The sequence below is a fragment of the Somniosus microcephalus genome, chromosome 19, assembly GCF_052327205.1.
Source record: "Somniosus microcephalus isolate GS21.2 chromosome 19, FLI_Smic_1.0, whole genome shotgun sequence".
Lineage (NCBI taxonomy): Eukaryota > Metazoa > Chordata > Chondrichthyes > Squaliformes > Somniosidae > Somniosus > Somniosus microcephalus.
In genome coordinates this window covers 74,791,255-74,812,406 of record NC_141005.1, presented here as the reverse complement: position 1 = coordinate 74,812,406, position 21,152 = coordinate 74,791,255, and the positions used below count along the sequence as shown (strand labels likewise).

Below are 21,152 nucleotides of genomic sequence, written 5' to 3'. Positions count from 1 at the left end.
GTGGATAACCATTGTCACCCAATAGCCAGCCTTGGACTTGCTGTTGTGGATCAAATACAGCTGGCACAGAGGACTGCACAGAATGAAAGAATCGTGACTACCACCAGGATAATGGGCATTCACCTGCATGATGCGCTGCCTGAGGTCACACACAAGCTGGACGTTGAGGGAGTGGAATCCCTTTCTGTTCAGGAAAATGGTAGAGTTGACATGAGGTGCACGGAAGGCAATGTGCGTGCTGTCAATGGCATCCTGCACCATGGGGAAGCCTGCAGTCCGAGCAAACCCTCGTGCTCGCTCCGCCCGCTTGTCTCTGGCAAAAGGGAATGAGATGAAGCTGTCCCTCTGTGTCCTCAATGACCTCCCTTATGCAGCAGTGCACTGCAAACCGCGAGATGTTGCTTATATCTCCTGGAAGGAGCCAGACGCATTAAAGTTAATTGCCGCGGTCACCTTCACAGCCACTGGCAATGCGGTCCTTGCCCTGCTTTAAGGTTGCAGTTGTGGCTGCAGCAGTTGGCAGATTTCAGTCACAGCCTCTTTAGTGAAGTGAAGACATCTCAAGTGTTGGTCCTCACTGAAGTTTAGGTAAGAAAATTTCACCCTAAAGATCCTTGGCGGATATGGCCTCCTGCTGAGAGCCCTTCTCCCTCTCCTCCTCCTCCCTCTTCTAGCAGTTTGTCCTGCTCTGCGTGGCCTCTCTTCATTCTCCCAGTCATGCTCAATTCCCAGAGGAAGCCCCACCAGGCCACCCATGTTTGGAAGCAACTTCTTTCAGCACAAGCTTTTAAATCAACAAAGAAGTACTTCAGCACCAGCCAGACCGCTCTCTGTAGACTACTCAAACTTTAGACAAGTATAGGAAAGTTCCAAAAATGCATACACTTGCACCAGCAGCCAGAAGAAATAATCCATCAACTAACCCGTAAATAGTTCATGACCTCTTTAAAGGGCATGAAGGACCCCCTCACCAACGATACTTAATCTCGCACAGCTGAACATGACATTAAGACAGGGCGTAGGTTGGAGTGTGGAGCTCGAAAATGGTGTCAAAACAGTGTTGTACATCGATTGATGTCATAATCTGCCTGCTCTGCATCATGCCAGCTTTCGCTCGGTGAGCGCGCGCAAACCCCCTTACCAAGATGGCATCGGAAGTGTGCCCGCGCATTTCGGACATTATTTTCGAGCGTTGGGAGGCCTCATAGCACCTAAAAGGCGGGTGCTACACAGCCCAATTTTACCCCCCCCCCACTGCGTCTACCGGTGCATTGACTTGGTTTCGGTCTTCCAATGGGTGTTGAAGCGGCCTCATCCTGGGGAGGATGGGCATTTGTCCCAAGGAGGACAGTAACCAGTCCCCAGGATCCTCACTTGTCTCCTCATCCAATTCACGCAGCATCAAGGAAATACCCAAAAGACATTCCCAGCCTCCAAAATGTGTTGACTGCAGAAAAGTGCATCTTTACCAAATGTGGAATGTCAGCAACAATATGGAGGAGAAACAAGGATGCAGAATGCACATAAGCAGAGAAATGCCCAGCCAGCCCCAGATCTCAACGCCCTCCTGTCGTATTCCCATTTCACAGACACGCAGCGCTGGACCCCGCCCACTGGTGCTCGGGACTCCGCCCACAGGAGCTCGGGACCCCGCCCACTGGTGCTCGGGACTCCGCCCACTGGAGCTCGGGACCCCGCCCACAGGAGCTCGGGACTCCGCCCACTGGAGCTCGGGACCCCGCCCACTGGAGATCAGGACTCCGCCCACTGGCACTCGGGACTCCGCCCACTGGCACTCTGGACTCCGCCCACTGGCACTCGGGACTCCGCCCACTGGAGCTCAGGACTCCGCCCACTGGCACTCGGGACTCCGCCCACTGGCACTCGGGACTACGCCCACTGACACTCGGGACTCCGCCCACTGGAGGGCGTTCTCGCGATGATGAGTTTGCTGGCCGTGCGAGGTGATTGGTTGTTGCTCCTGGGCCGGTAGCCAGTCGGCGGACGGCTTGTTGTGGTGTGGGGCCAGCCCCATGGAAACGGTGCCGGGGAAACTCGGCCGCGCGGGTCCCGCAGTGAGGCCGGTGCCGGTGTGAGGAGCCGAGAGCAGCGGCCCGGCGTCGGTGTCAAGGAGCCGAGAGCAGCGGCCCGGCTCGGTGCCGGTGTGAGGAGCCCAGAGCAGCGGCCCGGCCCGGTGCCGGTGTGAGGAGCCGAGAGCAGCGGCCCGGCTCGGTGCCGGTGTGAGGAGCCCAGAGCAGCGGCCCGGCCCGGTGCCGGTGTGAGGAGCCGAGAGCAGCGGCCCGGCTCGGTGTCGCTCCCGTCCGCCGCGGCTGTTGTGCTCGGGCCCGGCTGTGCGGCTCCGGCCTCCCGGGCCGAGCTGGTGCCGCCGCGTCCCTGTGGCTGGGTGTGTGAAGCGCCGGCCCTGCCCCGGAGCCGGAGCCGGAGCCCCGCAGGATGGTGAGTGCAGGCCGGGCGGGGAGTCTGTCCGCGGGCCCGGCGCGCTGAGGCGGGGGAACCTCAGCAATTGTTGGGCGCTGGGCTGACCCCGAGCGGCGGGCCGGATCGGGCTGGGTCCTGTCAGGTTCCAGGCTGGGATTCGGGCAGCCCTGTGCTGACACAGTGCGGGCCGGCAGGTCCTGGCGTTCCCGGGACATTGGTGGCGGGGGTTGCAGTGCTGGGACCTGCTGCCAGAGAGAGATTGATCAGTCGCTGCAGTGCATCTGTCAGACAGCACTCGCTGCTCACACACTGCCCCGGCGGCAAGGGCCTGGATCCCCAGTCTGGAGGCCAGGCTGGTGAGCACGTGGATTGCTTTGTCCTGGATGGTGTCGAGCATCTTGTGGTGGTGCTGCTGCACCCATCCAGGCAAGTGAGGATTCCGGCTCCTAACCCGAGCCCTGTCGAGGATTGGAGGTGTCACACACGCCCCAGCTTGTGCGCTGTTTTTGAGGCATGCTGTGGATATGCCTGGTCCACTGAAGCTTCTGATCAATGCTGATGCCCACAGTGTTGGCGGTGGTGGTGCTGTTGAAGGTCAGGAGAAGGTGGTTGTGTTCTTCCTCGGTGGAGTTGGCCATTATCTGGCACTGCTGTGTTATCTGTCACTTACAGCTCCATCCTGAATGTTGTCCAAGTCCTGCTGTAGGCTGGCCTGGACTGCTGCATTATTGTGTTGCGAATGAAACCGAACACTAGAATTGTCAGTGAATATCTTGGAGGAAGATTTCCTCTGCACCCTGACTGTAGTGAAATTGTCAAATATGGTAATGATTTCACTACAGTTAGTCCACATGTGAAGCTTTCCTCTTCATCCTCTCTTCCCCCTGCTCCCCGAATGCTGAAAGGATGACCTGCGTGTGTGTGTGGAAGGAATGCTCCCTTCCTGTATGATCCTGCTGGTGGAGTGTTGCAATGTTTGCTGTGTAGCTCATGGTATAACGGCTTGTGTCTGAGGTAACTGTAACGATGCCAAGAATAAGTCTCATCGCTGGAGATTCAGCAAATGTAAGCTTGTGGAATTTTCTAGCAACTGCACTACAGGCATTTTCCACTATAATTTTAGTGAAGCTTAATAAGGGTGACATTATACTATGTTTACTTGAACCACCAAAGGCTCTCAATACTTTATTTGGAGAGAGTATGAGCTGCATTATACTCTGGTGAAGTACAGATGCTTGCAGGCCTGTTACTGGTAATGGTCACAGCGCACCAGAATTGCATCAGACAACATTAGTGCAATTTTTCCTATAGCCTTAGCTCAGTGGTAGCACTCTTGCCTTTTGAATTGAAAGGTCGTGGGTTCAAGCCTCACTCCAGGACTTGGAGCACGTAACCTAAGAGACACTAATTTATATCCATCCATCCATGGGACAGACATGGCCTTCGTTTAATGTCTCATTCAGGAGCTGGCACCTCCAACAATGGAGCATCCCCTTGGTACTGCACTGATTAGAGACTCTTACGCAGAGTTCTGGGCCTGGGGTCTTTTGGGTCATTTATCTCTGGACCCTTTCTAATACATCTATATCTTTTTGAGGTAGTGTCCAAAACTGTGCAGCATGCTCCAGAATTGGGCTCATCACTGATCTGATCTCGCTTTCTAATTGGAGTGTATATTTTGGTTGTTGAGAATTTGTTTAAATAACATAACATTTTGAATGTCTTGCTTTCAGCACAGTGAGAATTCAGTGATGGGCATGTAGCATTGTACTTGGTGCTTTTTTGTTAGCTGGGTATTAGAAACATGCAGAAACCCATCACTGATTTAATAGTCTCCAAACCAAGCTACTGATCGAGTGCGCACCCTCTCCTTTTAGGGACACACCCACTTATGCAAGTGCATAAGGCTTAGCACAAGGTGGCAAGAACCAAGGCTCAAGATTGCCAAGTGTGTACAGGAGTATTGCTGGTGTCTAATCAGCTAAAACTGCACATCTTGCCAGCATTGATAAGTTTCTTACTGCTTGTCATTACATTGAAAAGTAGACTTCTGAGCAGCTAGTCACATTGCCTTTGGTAGAGGGCTGGCGCAAGTTACTTATTTGTCCTCTTGGTTGGTTTGCAGTATGTGGTACTGGGAGACCTAGGCTCTGTTTTCCTCTTTGATTTTAGTGAAGAATTAGATGTTAGTGTAAGGTGGTGTTTTCTGCTTTATATTTTTTTTCCTCTGAAGTGTAAAAGGAGGAACATCTAGCCCTAGAAAGGCAGAGAATAAACATCGTAGTACATTAAAAATAATGTTGCCAATTAGACTTTCTGTTCTACAGGTGCTTTGTGCAGTGGAGCTGCAATGTACACAGTGTTATTGACATGACTAATGCATCCCCCAAACCTGTCAGATGCATTATTGCTCAGTAACTTTCTCCTGCCTCTTTCATTCTGTTCCCTCATGGTTGTACATAGGATGAGTTGAGAGTAGGACCACAATGCTGAATCTGACAGGCTCTGGGGTATGTACCTGTTTTACATAAGCTTGTTCTAAACCTGGTTAATTGTTTTTGTGATGGTCACCTGTCTTTTTTTAATTTTAATTTTGCTAGATCCGTATTGCAGCTTTAAACGACACCACGGTGGTGGAAGACTACGAGGAATCCTTCAAGAGCCACAAAACTCAAACAAAAGAGGCGCAGGTTTGTACCATTTAACATTGTGTATTGTGCCAATTGTAGCACAAACTGGGGACTGAACCCTGGGATCTTCCAGGCCATTGGGAGCCCTTTTATATCAATGGCCTGGTAATCACCTAATAGTGTCCCAAGCAGTTTATTTTGTCTTTCAGCTGAAGATGTGTAATGCACACCAAGTGTGCTCATTGGAGGCTCTAACCTAAAGTAATTTACCTGACACATGTTTCTCCAACATAGGAAGCTGAAGCATTTTCTCTGTACCACAAAGCATTAGATCTACAGAAACATGATCGCTATGAAGAGTCTGCAAAGGCTTACCATGAGCTCTTGAATACACAGCTGCTGAAAGAGGTGAGCATTACAAGACGTGGGGAGCTGGGGTTTAAACCCAGGCAGTTTGTTCCCATTGCAATGTATTTGCAGTTGTTAATATGAAATATTTAAGATTTATTTTGCAAGACTAGAGAAATAAAAATGTTGCCTCTATTGCATTCTGTGCTTAAGTCAGCTTAAAAGATTTATAAAGAAACCAGGAATGGAAGTTATTTAAAAAAAAAAAAAAAAAAAAAAAAAAAATTGTTCCTGGGATGTGGGCATCGCTGGCAAGGCCAGCATTTATTGCCCATCTTTCACTGCCCTTGAGAAGGTGGTGGTGAGCCGCTGCTGTCCGTGTGGTGATGGTACTCCCACAGTGCTATTAGGGAGGGAGTTCCAGGATTTTGACCCAGTGACGATGAAGGATCGGCGATATATTTCCAAGTCAGGATGGTGTGTGACTTGGAGGGGAACTTGGAGGTGGTGGTGTTCCCATGCGCCTGCTGCCCTTGTCCATCTAGGTGGTAGAGGTTGCTGGTTTGGGAGGTGCTGCCGAAGAAGCCTTAGCGAGTTGCTGCAGTGCATCTTGTAGATGGTACACACTGCAACCACGGTACATCGGTGGAGGGAGTGAATGTTTAAGTTGGTGGATGGGGTGCCAATCAAGTGGGTTGTTTTGTCCTGGTTGTTGTCGAGCTTCTTGAGTGTTGTTGGAGCTGCACTCATCCAGGCAAGTGGAGAGTATTCCATCACACTCCTTACTTGTGCCTTGTAGATGGTAGAAAGGCTTTGGGGAGACGGGAGGTGAGACACTCGCCGCAGAATATCCAGCCTCTGACCGGCTCTGGTGGCCACAGTATTTATGTGGCTGGTCCAGTTCAGTTTCTGGTCAAGTATTATGCTGCTTTTGCTATTTAGCATGCATGTAGTCCTGTGTTGTAGATTCACCAGGTTGGTATCTCACCTTTAGGTATGCCCAAGTGCTGCTCTCGACATGCTTTCCACAGTCTTCATTGACCCAGGGTTGGTCTCTTGGCTTGATGGTGAGGAAAATGCCAGGCCATGGGGTTACAGATTATGGTGGTATATAATTCTGCTGCTCCTGGATGCCTAGTTATGAGCTGCTAGGATCTGTTCTTAATCTATCTTATTTAGCATGGTGGTAGTGCCACGACACAACGGAGAGCATCCTCAGTGTATAGATGGGACTTCGTCTCCACAAGGACAGTGCGGTGGTCACTCCTACCGATGCTGTCATGGAGAGACGCCTCTGTGAGAGGTAGATCGGTAAGGACGGGGTCGGGTAGGGCACTTCCTTGTGTAGGTTCTTTCACCAGCTGCTGCAAGCCCAGTCTTGCATTTGTGTTCTTCAGAACTTGGCCAGTTTGGTCGGTGGTGGTACTACTGAGTTATGGACATTGACGTCCCCCACCCAGAGTATGTTCTGTGCCCTGGCTACCCTTAGTGCTTCCTCCAAGTGCTGTTCAACATGGAGGAGTGATGGAGGCTGATTCATCAGCCGAGGGAGGGCGATGGGTTATAATCAGCGGAAAGTTGCCTTGTTCATGTTTGATCTGAAGCCATCAGATTTGATGGGGTCCAGAGTCAATGTTGAGGAAGCCCACCGACTCCCACAGCTACCTGGACTACACTTCCTTCCACCCCGCCTCCTGTAAGGACTCTATTCCATTCTCCCAGTTTCTCCGTCTCCGCCGCATCTGCTCCGACGATGTCACCTTCCACACCAGTGCTTCCGACATGCCTTCCTTTTTCCTCAACCGAGGATTCCCCTCTACCGTGATTGACACGGCCCTCGACCGTGTCCGTTCTATCTCCCGCACTTCAGCCCTCATCTCTGCCCCTCCCTCCTGGAACCACGATAAGGTTCCCCTTGTCCTCACCTTTCACCCCACCAGCCTCCACATTCAACGGATCATCCACCGCCATTTCCGCCACCTCCAATGTGATCCCACCACCAAACGCATCTTCCCCATCCCTCCCCTTTCAGCATTCCATAGGGACCGCTCCCTCTGAGACACCCTAGTCCACTCCTCTATCGCCCCTCGCACCCCTTCCCCTTCGCCCGGCACCTTCCCATGCAAGCGCAGGAGATGCAACACTTGCCCATATACCTTCCCACTGTCCAGGGCCCCAAACACCCCTTCCAGGTGAAACAGCGATTTACTTCTACTTCGTGCAATCTAGTATACTGTATTCGCTGCTCAGGATGTGGTCTCCTCTACATTGGGGAGACCAAACGTAGATTGGGTGACCGCTTTGCGGAACACCTCCGTTCAGTCCGTAAGGGTGACCCCGAGCTTCCGGTCACCTGTCATTTCAATTCTCCGTTCCACTCCCACTCAGACCTCACCGTCCTCGGCCTCTTGCATTGTTCCACGGAAGCTCACCGTAAACTCAAGGAACAGCACCTCACCTTCCGATTAGGCACTTTACAGCCTTCCGGACTCAACATCGAGTTCAACAATTTCAGATCATAACCTCGGCCCCTATTACATTTTTATATTTTTTTATCCACACTTTTGGTTTGTGACGTTTCCTTTTTTTTCTCTCTCCCACATGGCAGCTGTCTCTCTGCCAGCGCATTTCACACTTCATCTAGAGCCATTGTCTGTTTCTTTACCTGTCCTATTACCATCTCGTCTCACCTTGAATATCTCTTAATGTCTCTTCTTTCATCCCCTCCCCCATTTCCAGCCCCCAAACTGCCCTTTTGTTTCATTTCCTGCCTTTTCTCTCAGTTCTGTAGAAGGGTTTCGACCCGAAGCGTTGACTCTGTTTCTCTCTCTGCGGATGTTGCCTGGCCTGCTGAGTTTTTCCAGTATTTTCTGTTGTTTCGGATTACCAGCATCCGCAGTATTTTGCTATCGTATCAATGTTGAGGACTCCTGGGGCCACCCCCCCCCCCCCCCCCCCCAGACTGTATACCACTGTGTCCCACCTCTGGTGGGTCTGTTCTGCCAGTGGGACACAGGTCATACCCAGGGCTGGTGATGGAGGAGCCTGGCACATTGGTTGATGGGTATTATTCTGTGTGTGTGACTATGTCAGGCTGTTGCTTGACTAATCTGTGGGACAGCTCTCCCAATTTTGACACCAATTCCCAGCTGTTAGTAGCAGGACTTTGCAGGGTCGACTGGGCTGGGTGCGCCTTTGTTGTGTCCTGAGTCGATGCCTAGGTCACAGCAGAGTGGTCGGTTGGGTTTTATTCTTGTTTTCCTTTCTAGGAGTTTGATACAACTGAGTGGCTTACTGCACTGCTTCAGAGGGCAGTTAAGAGTCAATCTTGTTGGTGTGGCCAGACCGGGTAAGGCCATCAGGTTTCCTTCCCTAGAGGACATGAATGGACCAGTTGGGTTTTTATGACAATCCACAGCTTCATGGTCACTTTTACTGGTACCAGCTTTGTACTTCCAGAGTTTTCTTGTTAAAATGGAATTCTAATTCTCGAATGGCCATGCTGGTGTTTCAGCTTGTTCCTGGATTATTAGTCCAGGCCACATGTGGACTGTTAGTCCAGTAACATAACTGCTACTCTACCATTCCTGTTCAGGACTGGATGTCGGGCAAGCAGTGGCATAGGCCCAAGGGTTCAGTGTGTTAGACCCTTGATGTGCCATTGATATGGAGTGAAATTTGCAGTTTACTCTTATAATTTGTGGATTTCCATCACCAGTGAGTTTGTAACAACGTTTTTAAATCTCAAGTTCTAAGCCCCAAAGCTTCCCTCCGCCCTAACCCGGAACCTCTGTCCCCTATTCCCTCTTCAAGCTCATTTTATTCATGAGACCCACCTTCTGTCCCTTTGACCCCATTCATTCCCATTAAACTGCTGACCACCCAATTTCCCTTCCTGGCTCCCATGCTGGTTAACCATTGTAAATGGTTCCCTCTCCTCCAGCTAATTCCCCTTCCTTTTCAAAACCGTTGTCATCAATCCCTCCTCAAACCTACCTTCAAGCCCTTTGTCCTTGCAAACTAGCACCCCCATCTCCAACCTCCCTTTCCGCTCAAGTCCTTGAACATGGTGTCACCTCCCAAAACAATGCCCATCTTTCCCATAACACCATGTTTGAATCTCTCCAATCAGGTTTCCGCACTGCCACAGTACATAAACGGCCCTAACCAAAGTCAGAAATGCACTGTCGCACTCTTACTTTTTCACACCTCTCCAGCTTATGATAAGGTCAAACGCACCACCCTCCTCCAATGCCTCTCCTCTGTTGTCCCGTTCTGTGGGATTGCCCTTACTCGGTTCCACTCTTATTTATCCAATCATAGCCGAGCATCTCCATTAATGCCTTCTCTTCCTGTCCCCACACCATTACCTCTGGAATTCCCTAGGATCTAACCTTGGCCCTCTTCATCTACGTGCTGCCCCTTGGCAACATCAGCCATTGACAAAGGGCCAGTTTCTACTTGCAGGTTGATGACACCCAGCTCTACCTCTCCACCACCTCTTTCAATTCCTCCATTGATTCTGTGTTATCAAACTGCTTCTTTGACAGCCAGTCTTGGGTGAGCCGCATTTCCCTCCAGTTAAACATTGGGGAAAAGACTGAAGCCATTATCTTCAACACCCCCTCCCGCAAACTCCATACCCTCACCACCGATCACACCCCTCCCCGGCCACCGTGTCAGGTTGAAACAGACTGTTCGCAACCGTGGCTTCCCGTTTGACCCTTAGCTGATCTCCCGACCCCATATCATCTCCATCATAAGGATCGCCTATTTCCACTTCTGTAACATTGCCTGCCTCCGCCCATTTGCTGCTGAAACCCTCAACCATGCCTTTGTCACTTCCCAGACCCGACTATTGCAATGCTCTCTTGGCTAGCCTCCCATATGCAACCTGCCATCAAATTTGGCTCATGCAAAACTCTGTCCGTATCTTATCCTGCACCAAGTCCCACTCACCCATCGTCCCTGTGCTCGCTGACCACTTGGTCCCCTAACATCTCAAATTTAAGGTTCTTATCTTCTTCCAGCCCTACAACCCTTTCTACTTTCCTCTGACTCTGGCCTCTTGTGCAGCCCCCTCCCTTTGCCCCACCATTGGCGACCATGCCTTCAGCTGACTCGGCCCTACAATCTGAAGTTCCCTCTCCTTTAAGACCCACCTCTTGACCAAGCTTTAGTCACCCTTCCTCATATCTCCTTCTTTGGCTTGGCATTGATTTTTGACTCTACATTCAGGGTGCTATGTAAATACAAGTTGTTGTTGTGTTGATATGGACAAATTGCTCACATTTTGCTCTCGTGGTTTGTCGTTCAAAGCACTCGATTGAATCTGCCTTTTGTACTTAACCAGTGGTCGTTGGATACAACAAGAGACACCTCTGAGCAGGTGGCAGAGTTCAGAGTAGCTGCAGGCTACTTGCTGCCAGCCATCTATTACAGGTACATCCCCCGATGGAAAGTCCACACTGTAACGCTGCCTTATCTTGTTGCCGTAGGCTGTTCTGTCTGGTGATGAGAATGAAGGTTTAAAGCATCCTGGATTGATGCTGAAGTATTCTACGTATAAAAACTTGGCCAGTTTAGCATCCCAGAAAGATGACCCAAGTACAGCTATGGAATTTTACCTGGAGGTGAGAAACAAAATATAATTATTTAAATTAAAAATCTTATGCAGGGACTCGGCAGTGAACGTGAGGAAATCGTTTAGAAAAGTTTTTAAGAAAGGGCAATTTTTTCGACTTTGGAAGATGTGAAACGTTTATATGATGGTGGCGCAATTTCCTTCGGCAACTATCTCAATTGTTTTTAGGGAAGCTCGCACCAAAACGTTCTCACGGTCTCTCATTCCCAACTATAGTCGCTGACCTTCAATTAAAAAAATGGCAGCAAAGCTTACATACCATTTTTACTCCTCTTCTCCCTGGTTCTTCTCTCGCTCCCCTCCCTCGCGCTGGTTTCCTGCACGCTCCAACTCCCTGCACGCTTCCCCCTCCCTGCACTCGCTCCTGTATATGCAGCACATTTTTTTCTCACTGCTTTCCACAGCGTTCATGCTGCTTTGTGGGAGCGGTGTGGCGGCTGCGGCAGATCGGCGCTTCCCACTTGGCCATTTGTCCCAACAGCGTGGCATTCCAAACAGTTTGAGCACCACTGATATATGAAACAAAATGCCATTTATTGGTCCTTGTACCGAGATTTTTGCTTCTCTGGAATCGAGTTTGCTTATTCTCTGTGCATGCACTCCTCAATCTCCCTCTTTATTGGTAATGGTTCTCTTTCACAGGCTGTAATGTTGGATTCCACAGATGTGAACCTCTGGTATAAAATAGGAAGAGTGGCAGTGAGACTGATTCGCGTTCCACTGGCTCGCCATGCCTTTGAAGAAGGCCTGAAGTGTAATGCCGATCACTGGCCATGTCTGGACAATCTTATCACCGTGCTGTACACACTTAGTGATTACACCAGTAAGTTGAAATGTCCCGGATTCCTGGAGAATGGTTCTGTCCGGGATTACCAGCTGCACCTAGTGCAATTCGACCAATATTTGATATTTAAAATGCTGCTGATTGGCATAACACAGTGAGCAGGATCATATGGTATCCTGGTGACTGTAGTGACCCTTGCTGGACGGTATGGGTGTCAGAAGAGGGCAGGTTTGGACTTTGATTGCAATAATATCCATGGTCAGTTTGCTGGCTAACATTGATTGTCTAGGCTTGCATACGAAGAATGGCCACTTGGCAGAGGCACTTGGCTGTTGAGCCCTGTGAAATAATGCACCAGGCCTTTCAGGGAAAAAATGTGGCTCGGAAAGGAAACATTTTAGGCGGTACAATGAACCCTCCTGGCTGTGCAGGGAGAGGAGAAACAGAAATAATGACATTTGTCATAATTACCTATTGTAGAATTTTTTTTTGTTAAATTCAATCATTTATTCTTTATAATTTTTTTATATTTCAAAAGTCTTGCGTTGGCTGCACTTCCTGTCATGAATCTTATCATGACTCATGAAGTAACACTGGGCGGCCAGCTGGTGGCGCCGTCCAAGGAGTATAAATACTCGGGCGTGGGCCCAGCTTGCTCAGGATGTTTCTGTAACCAGGAACTAGTGATGTAACTAGAATCTCTTGGTTGTGAAACAGTTGATTAAAGCCTTGTTTTATACTCAAACCAAGTGCTCAGTAGTCTTTTTACATCACTTCCTACTCTCTGTTTTTTCCCGTCACGATTTGTTTTGTTACAGTCACATTTCTGCTGCACTGTTTCACGCTTTTCAGTTTTTCTATTTAATTTTACTTAATCTGAGCCCTCCGTAGTAGATGGTGCTGTTGCTGAGTTACTTTTTGAGACCTCCCAGGTCCATTTCCAGCCGACAATGGCATTGTGGGGAGCAACTTCAGGTATTTTGAATAATAGTAAGCTTTTTTGAACTTAATTTATTAATTTTTAGAATTAAAATGTTATTTTGCTAAGTCACCCCTCCACCCCACTGTTCCTAACACTACTGGGGCAGTAACCTTTGCTGCCACTGTCACTGTGGCCTGATTCCACCCCATCTGCTCGCTCTTGCCTCCCTCATCCCTTCTTGGCATTACTTCTGAACATGGGTGTTGCCCCCTGCCCTGTGGCTCGCTCCCTGGCGGACTGGGACTTGGGCTGAGGAGACCTCTTGCAGATTTATGTACAAATCCTTTACTGGAGGTGAGCTCCCTTCCCCAGCCTCCACCCGAGCATTCCCCTCCTGCAACAGTGTAATGTCTGACCCTTGAGTTATACGGATAGTGAAAGAGAGATTTAGATTTAATAGAGCTAGATTCATTCCATATTCCCCACAGAACAACAAGACTAAGCTTTGAGGTTGAATTTGTACTAAACTCTAAGGAATGGCTGAATGCAGACCTGTGCCTTCCAGTGAACCATTTTATGTATAAGAATCCGAGTGGAGTTAGTTATTCCATTTGATGAGTGTCTTTAGTTTCAATGGCTTTGAGACTGGAAAGCATTAACTGTGTTTCAAGAGTGGCCCTATAGTGGTGTTGGGGTTAGTCACACAGCTCTGTGGGATTAATGCAGACTTCCCACTGGCCCCAATCATTAGAGCTCAGTCGGCTTTCAGGTGTCTGCTTGATCTCTGAAGCCAAGTTGTTTGTAAATCAGAGTACTTACTGGAAGATTATTTGTTTTAAAATCCTCGTTTGGACAGAGAAATGCCTGGATTGATTCTTAGAAGATGAATAATTTGTTACGATTTGGAAGGTCTATACTGTAATTGGAATAATCAATTATTTGGGCCTTGTAGTAAGATGTCTGAAATGATAACTAGTGATCAATATCCTGAACTGAGAGTGCCATGAACTATCTGTACTAAATGGTTAGAGACAGAACAGTAATAGTTATGCAGCTGAAATCTCGGTGCTGACCAGGTTTAAAAAGCTGACTACCTTTTGTGATTTTTTTAATGCTCGCTGTCTCTAATATCTTTAATGTCTGTGCTGTCCAATTACTTTATTTCTTCCTGTTTCTGTATTGCCCATGTCATTTGCTTTTCCTTTTCCTGCTAGTAATATTGGAAAACTAAGTGGCCTGGAGTTTCCTCCTTGGGCGTAACCTGGAAGTTGCATCCAAAAATGCGCCCATTTTTCCGATGTCAAGTTACATCCAAGTATCCTCCCAATCTTATTCAAATACGTCCAAACTTAAAGTGACGTACATGGGCATAAATCAGCTCAAGCGATCTGGGCTCGAGGAGATGCCCAGCCCACACTTCTTTGAGTCTTAAATTTAAATGTTTCAACTGATTTAACCATCATGCATGCACATCAAGCGCAGCAATTTTTAAGAACCTGCAATCGAGGTAGCTTTTCAATTCTTAATGTGACTTATACTTTGCCATAAAAATGCATTAAATGATACTGATGATACAGAGCAGGTCTCAGCGAGGAGAATTTATAAAAAATTACAATTAAAAGACCAGACGTAAATCTGGCGCAATGTTGAGAGACTCTACCCTGGACAAGCTCGATTGGAGGAAACTCGCATTTGATGGTCGGGGCGTGGCCAGTTTTCTGGACAGAGATTCGTTTGGACGGAAGGTTTGATGGATGGACGGACGTAAAGGATCGAGGAGACTTGGGCGTGTTGTAGTCGCACGCATATCACACTTGCGCCCAAATTTCCGCGCTCTTTTAAGCCATGTACAGGAAACTTTGGTCTGTCCGGAATGCTCGAGCCACCGGCAAAAATCAGGAGCCGTTTCGTTAGTTTTCTTTTCTTTTCGTTGCTTTTTTTTCCACCAGTCAGGCTCTGCAAGGTCTCGCTGAAGCTGTTGCTAAGCTACAGAGACGCTTGCAAGGTACGGCTGACTGTTTAGAAGCTGTTGCTAAGCAACAGCGTTTGTTGCCAGATACGGAGCTCAAAATCTCCGTATGTTTCAACATTAGCGCTGGTTTGTCTGGCAGTTTTGATGGGCCGGCAACAGCTCGGTCCCGTCGGTGCCGGATAGCACAAAGTTTCCTGTATTTGGTTTACTTGGGCACTGAGCGTGAATTCTATTGCTGCTGCTGTCCGTGCCTCAATTGTAGCATTTTACATAGAACTGAAAGGAACATTTTTAAAATTATTATACATAATCTGAGAAATGGCAGAATAAATCCCAGACTTTAATGTTGTGATCTTTACACTGGGGAACTTGTACTTAAAATGTTTAGTTTGCACAGATATGATCTTCATGCAGACTGGTGCATACTCAGTGTGCCTGGTTTATAGGTCATTCAGAACAGACATGCAATGTGACCTATGCATAAGATTTAACATGGGTTTTGAATCCAGTTTTTAAATCTATTTAAATTGATTATTCTAGATACTGAAGTGTACATGGATAGTGGCAGCTTAGTAAGAAATCTTCATGCATAATTAAAAAAACACCGGAAATCACATTGATCCTCTCCTGTTACAGATTGTCTTTACTATATTTGCAAAGCTTTGGAGAAGGACTGTCGGTACAGCAAGGGCTTAGTTTTGAAAGAGAAGATTTTTGAAGAACAGCCTTGTTTGAGAAAGGATTCCTTCCGTATGTTCTTGAAATGGTAGGTTTTAATAGACTGGTAATAGACAGCTCTAACATAATTTGATATTGTGTAATTTTGTCTCTTTCTATTCTTGCTGGTAGTGGCAGAGAAAATTGCAGTCGGCACCATGGTAGATCTATTTCTAGCATCGAACTCGAAATGAATAATTCTCCTTTTGCGAGCCATGGATTGAATGCCTTATGTCTGTAGATATGGCAGAGGTGCTGAATCCTGTATTTGCTGAAAAATCATCAGAAGTACAGGAAACTTTTGATTTACCGGCACCTAAATAACCGGAAATCTCGGTTAACCGGCAAAATTCAGGAGTAGGTTCAGGTAAGTTTTACTTCATACTCTACTTGCCTTTCTCGATCTGTTGCTGTGCAAGGGTGTGGCTGCAGCTGTTGCTAAGCTACAGAGACGCTTGCAACTTGTGGCCACTGTTCTGAACCTGTTGCTAAGCAACAGGGTTTGTTGCTTTATAGGAGCTCTCAGCTCTCCGTATCTTTTACTATAGCTTTCAGTTATCTGGAATTTTTGATGAACCGGCACCACGTCGGTGCCGGATAAAAAAAAAGTTTCCTGTATCAGTTGAAGTAGCAAGCATGTGCTTGAGGTGCACCAGCCTAATTGAGCGTGAAAGGGGAGGTGGAAAATAAATGGTGAGGATGGGGAAAAATTGAGGCAAAAAAGGGAGCAAATGGATGGAAATGAGAGTGCAGGGGGGGTGAGAATGGATGGCAGAGGGAGAAGCACTCTTTCTGAAATGCTGTCATTTGCTCCTCTAGTTCTCTGTACCAGCAGAAATCTACAGTTTTATAACCCATATATTTTGCTTTAAAGATGGAATTCCATCCAAGCTTTGACTACCAGTGGTCATGTGTGCAGTGGAGCTTTGTTTACTAATTTTCCTGAACAAAGTGCCATTCATGTGTATTGATTGTGGTTTATATGAGCCCAATATTTAGGGTACAGGAAACTTTTTTTTATCCGGGACCGACGTGGTGCCGGTTCATCAAAAATTCCGGATAACCGAAAGCTATAGTAAAAGATACGGAGAGCTGAGAGCTCCGTATAAAGCAACAAACCCTGTTGCTTAGCAACAGGTTCAGAACAATGGCCACAAGTTCCAAGCGTCTCTGTAGCTTAGCAACAGCTGCAGCCACACCCTTGCACAGCAACAGATCGAGGAAGGCAAGTAGAATAGGAAGTAAAACTTACCTGAACATACTCCTGAATTTTGCCGGTTAACCGAGATTTCCGGTTATTTAGGTGCCGGTAAATCGAAAGTTTCCTGTATTACACTATCACAGAAATACCTTTCCTTCTCAAAAGTACAATGGCGCTAATTGGATTTGAGTTAACTGGCTTTGTGGTAATAATGGTTCAGAGAGACCTATCTAAATGACAGCATGAATTCTGTCATGTAAGGGAACAAACTAAATTGATCCGTGCAAATTGTTCAATATAGTAAAGGATTTGAATATCAGTGAACACCAGTTAAAAATGAGGAAATCTGGAGTAAAAAGGAAAGTTTATTTATCACCCAAAGGGCAATGAAGTGGTATGTTACAAAAAAAGGTAATCGGAGCAAACAAGCTGTGTTGGTGTATGCGGAGGCCATTTTGCGCAAGCAAGGCTCCATAAACAGCAATGAGATGAATGCCCGTTAATCTGATGATGATCTGTCCATTTAAAATGGAGATGAGGAGGAATTTCTTCTCTGAGGGTCGTGAATATTTGGAATTCTCTACCCCAGAGAGCTGTGGAGGCAGAATCATTGAATATATTCAAGGCGGAGATTGACAGATATTTGAACTGCAGGGGAGTCCAGGGTTATGGGGCGCGGGCGGGAAAATGGAGTTGAGGCCAAGATCAGATCAGCCATGATCTTATTGAATGGCGGAGCAGGCTCGAGGGGCCAAATGGCCGACTCCTGCTCCTGTTTCTTATGTTTTTATGGTTGAGGGAGGAACGTTGGCCAGGACATTGACTAATTTCAGTAATACAGTGGCTCATTATCCTTTGAATTTTTTCATGTCTCACCCAAAGGACAATATCTCTGCCAATGCAGCACTCCCTTAGTACTGAACGTCTAGTGCTCCATCCCTGAAGTATAAATAGATTCAAGAGACATTAGGATAGGTTTCTGGAGAGAAACAGAATTGAGGATGAGTGTAAATTCTGCACTTGGATAGAAAATTGCAGGTTGCATGCACGCGATTTCCTGATGTGCGCTCCCAGCAGGCGAGGCTCCATGTCGAGACCTTGCACAAGGAAAAGAATCCACGATTAAGTGAGTAAATTTAGTTGAATTGAGGTCAGATGGCCTTTTTCTCTTCCTCACTGTTGTTACCACAAAACAAAACCGAGCAGGATAAAATTCATCTGCTGTTGGCTTCCACTCTGAAGTTTGCTTTGGTCTGTCTTATGTTCTTTCTCTGTTTAGTGACATGTCCATTCACGCATTGGATGTGGATCCTGCGGAGGCTAAGGCTGTTATTGAGGAAGCTTTGGAGCTGCGTAGGAAGAAACAGGCATTGGCAGTACAAGAGGAGGAGCCAGACCTTCAGCTAATACAACCAATCTCTCACTTCACGTATGTAACCATTGTAGGATGATGTATGATATAATAGGTTAATTGTTCGGTATCATAGGATGGTTAGCATAGAAGGCTAGAGTATGGGAGAAAATGTAGAAACCATAGGTGTGATTCGGCAGAAGGTTCAGAACATTGAGCAGGAGATGAGTAAAATAGCTTAATAATACAAAGATGGGAGGGAAAGCAGTGAGTGAGGAGGACATATAAAACCTGCAAAAGGACATAGACAGGCTAAGTGAGTGGGCAGAAATTTGGCAGATGGAATATAATGTTGGAAAGTGTGAGGTTATGCACTTTGGCAGAAAAAAATCAAAGAGCAAGTTATTATCTAAATGGAGAGAAACTGCAAAGTGCTACAGTACAAAGGGATCTGGGGGTCCTGGTGCATGAAACACAGAAGGTTAGTATGCAGGTACAGCAGGTGATCAGGAAGGCCAATGGAATCTTGGCTTTTATTGCAAGGGGGATGGAGTATAAAAGCAGGGAAGTCTTGCTTCAGTTATACAGGGTACTGGTGAGGCCACACCTGGAATATTGCGTACAGTTTTGGTTTCCATATTTAAGAAAAGACATACTTGCTCTCGAGGCGGTTCAGAGAAGGTTCACTCGGTTGATTCCGGAGATGAGGGGGTTGACTTGTGAGGAAAGGTTGAGTAGGTTGGGCCTCTACTCATTGTAATTCAGAAGAATGAGAGGCGATCTTATCGAAACATATAAGATTGTGAGGGGGCTTGATCGGGTGGATGCGGGGAGGATGTTTCCACTGATGGGTGAGACTAGAACTAGGGGGCATAATCTTAGAATAAGGGGCTGCCCTTTCAAAACTGAGATGAGGAGAAACTTCTTCACTCAGAGGGTAGTAAATCTATGGAATTTGCTACCCCAGAGAGCTGTGGAAGCTGCGACATTAAATAAATTTAAAACGGAGATAGACCGTTTCCTAGCTGATAAGGGAATTAGGGGTTACGGGGAGCGGGCAGGGAAGTGGACGTGAGTCTAGGTTCGGATCAGCCATGATCCTATTGAATGGCGGAGCAGGCCCGAGGGGCCGTATGGCCTACTCCTGCTCCTACTTCTTATGTTCTTATTAATATACAAAATTAATGGGCAGGAGAAGACCAGCTAGTCCGTCAAGCCTGCCCCACACCGTGATGGCCGGACCATCAAGACTAAACATTTCTTCCCACCCCTGTAGCCATGGAATCTCCTGGGACAGGCAAATATCCAGGGCCAATAAGGGAAAAAATATTCTGGAAAATTCCTCTCCGACCCACTCAAGATGATTGAAACCAGTTCCAGAGATCACACGGACCCAGTGTTCTCTATAAAGACACTTACCTTTGATATGATGCGATCTCTGCCCCAGTCAGGAACTAGTCCAGCTCCCTCCTGAAGGTGTGCAGAGAGTCAGCACCCACCACACCAGCTCACAATTCTCTGGGAAAAGAAGAACTGCCTAAAATCCAGCCTATTCCAAGTCTTACGTAGTTTAAACTCGAGTCCCCTGGTCCTTCGCAGTCCGTCAAACTGGAATAATCTATCAATAGGGATGCTACGCAGCCCTTCAATTATTTTATCAACCTCTCAGTCTATGCTGCTCTAATGTAAATGGACCACGGTCCTTTAGCCCATCTGAGTAGCTGAGGCTCTTTAATCGAGGAATCATTCTTGTAATTCTCCTCTGGACCTTTTCCAAGGCCATCATATCGCCCACCGGGTGGGGGAAACAAAACTGGACCAGATGCGGTCTGACCAGCGATCTGTATAGTGTCAAAATGGTGTCCTTGATTTGCACTGGTTTTATTAATACAGCCCAATACCCTGTTGGGCCATGTTCCCGCTAAGCGCTGCAGCCGCGCATGAAAATAAAATAACGGGAACATTGCTGTTGGCTTTAGCTACATTTTCTCGACATTGGTCATGAACCTTATTGCTCTGTGCACAATAACACCAAGATCTTTTTCTCTCAACCTCTTTCAGTATTGCTCCCTGCAAATGATACATGTATTCTGTGTTAGCCCAACCAACATGCATGATGCTACATTTATCTAAATTAAGCGCCATTTGCCAATGTCTGACCCACTCCCCAAGCACGTCTAAATCTTTTTGGATTTGATTGCACTCCTCTACAATCTTAACCTGTGCACAGATTTTGGTGTCATCTGCAAACTTACTTACCATACTCTCAACACCGCAGTCCAGGTTATTAATAAAGACAGTGAAGAGTAGTGGGCCTAGGACCGATCCCTGGTGAACACCATTAATAACATGTCTCCGGGCTGGTCCACATCCATTAACTACAACTTTTTGGCTGTGGGATTGAAGCCAATTCCTAATCCAGTGTTTCAGATTCCTACTGATACCCCAAGATTCCATCTTGTGAAGTAACCTAGTGTGAGCAACCTTATCAAAGGCTTTCTCAGTGTAGACAATGTCTACCGGATTTCCCTCATCCACTACATAGTGACTGCCTCACAAAGTTCTCTGAAATTTGTTAGGCACAACCTATTTGTCCGGAAGCCGTGTTGTGAATTTCTAATGGTCCCTTGTCTTTCCTAGTGACCATAAAGGGAATCTCTACTATTACTACATTACTATCTATTTTAATAATGCTAGTCAATACAGAGCACCCCCCATCTGGAACATAAGGTTCATCTACAGGAGTACAGACTGATGTGAAATAGTCATTTAGCAGCTCTGCCATAACCTGACACTTGGTTTGAATCTGCCCTACAGTATCCTTTAGTGATTCTATACTGTCTCTACTGTCTTTAATGGTCTTCTGACATAGCTGAAAAAGCTTTTACTATTTTACTGCCACAATTACACACCATCTTCTTTTCCAGAGATCTCTTGGCTACACTTATGGCTGTTTTTGTCTCCCTTAATTGCATGCGATACTATTCCCTGTTTTCCTGTGAGTTAAATGCCCCAAGCGCGTAGAATGCCTTCTATTTCAATCGAGTTTGCCTCTGCACATTCCTCGTCAACCACAATGGTTTGGTTTTGCGGCCCTTTTAACCATTGGGACATCCAGTTCTGGATGAGCAGAAATTTCTTCCA

At 47.1% G+C, this 21,152-nt stretch overlaps 1 protein-coding gene across 5 annotated transcripts in view; it reads left to right on the top strand.

The window, feature by feature from the left end:
• Positions 1-1,993: 1,993 nt before the first annotated feature.
• cabin1 (calcineurin binding protein 1) overlaps positions 1,994-21,152 on the top strand; it is a 464,264-nt gene continuing 445,105 nt past the window's right edge. For 3 of the 5 annotated variants that reach the window (XM_085962047.1, XM_085962049.1, XM_085962050.1), the window contains exons 1-7: positions 1,994-2,457; positions 5,040-5,129; positions 5,364-5,477; positions 10,916-11,050; positions 11,704-11,884; positions 15,376-15,505; positions 17,937-18,086. In XM_085962047.1, the coding sequence (XP_085818173.1) occupies positions 2,455-2,457; positions 5,040-5,129; positions 5,364-5,477; positions 10,916-11,050; positions 11,704-11,884; positions 15,376-15,505; positions 17,937-18,086 (803 nt within the window). In that variant the 5' untranslated portion in view covers positions 1,994-2,454. The remainder of the gene's footprint in view (positions 2,458-5,039; positions 5,130-5,363; positions 5,478-10,915; positions 11,051-11,703; positions 11,885-15,375; positions 15,506-17,936; positions 18,087-21,152) is intronic. The other 2 variants (XM_085962048.1, XM_085962046.1) reach the window with 1 other exon arrangement.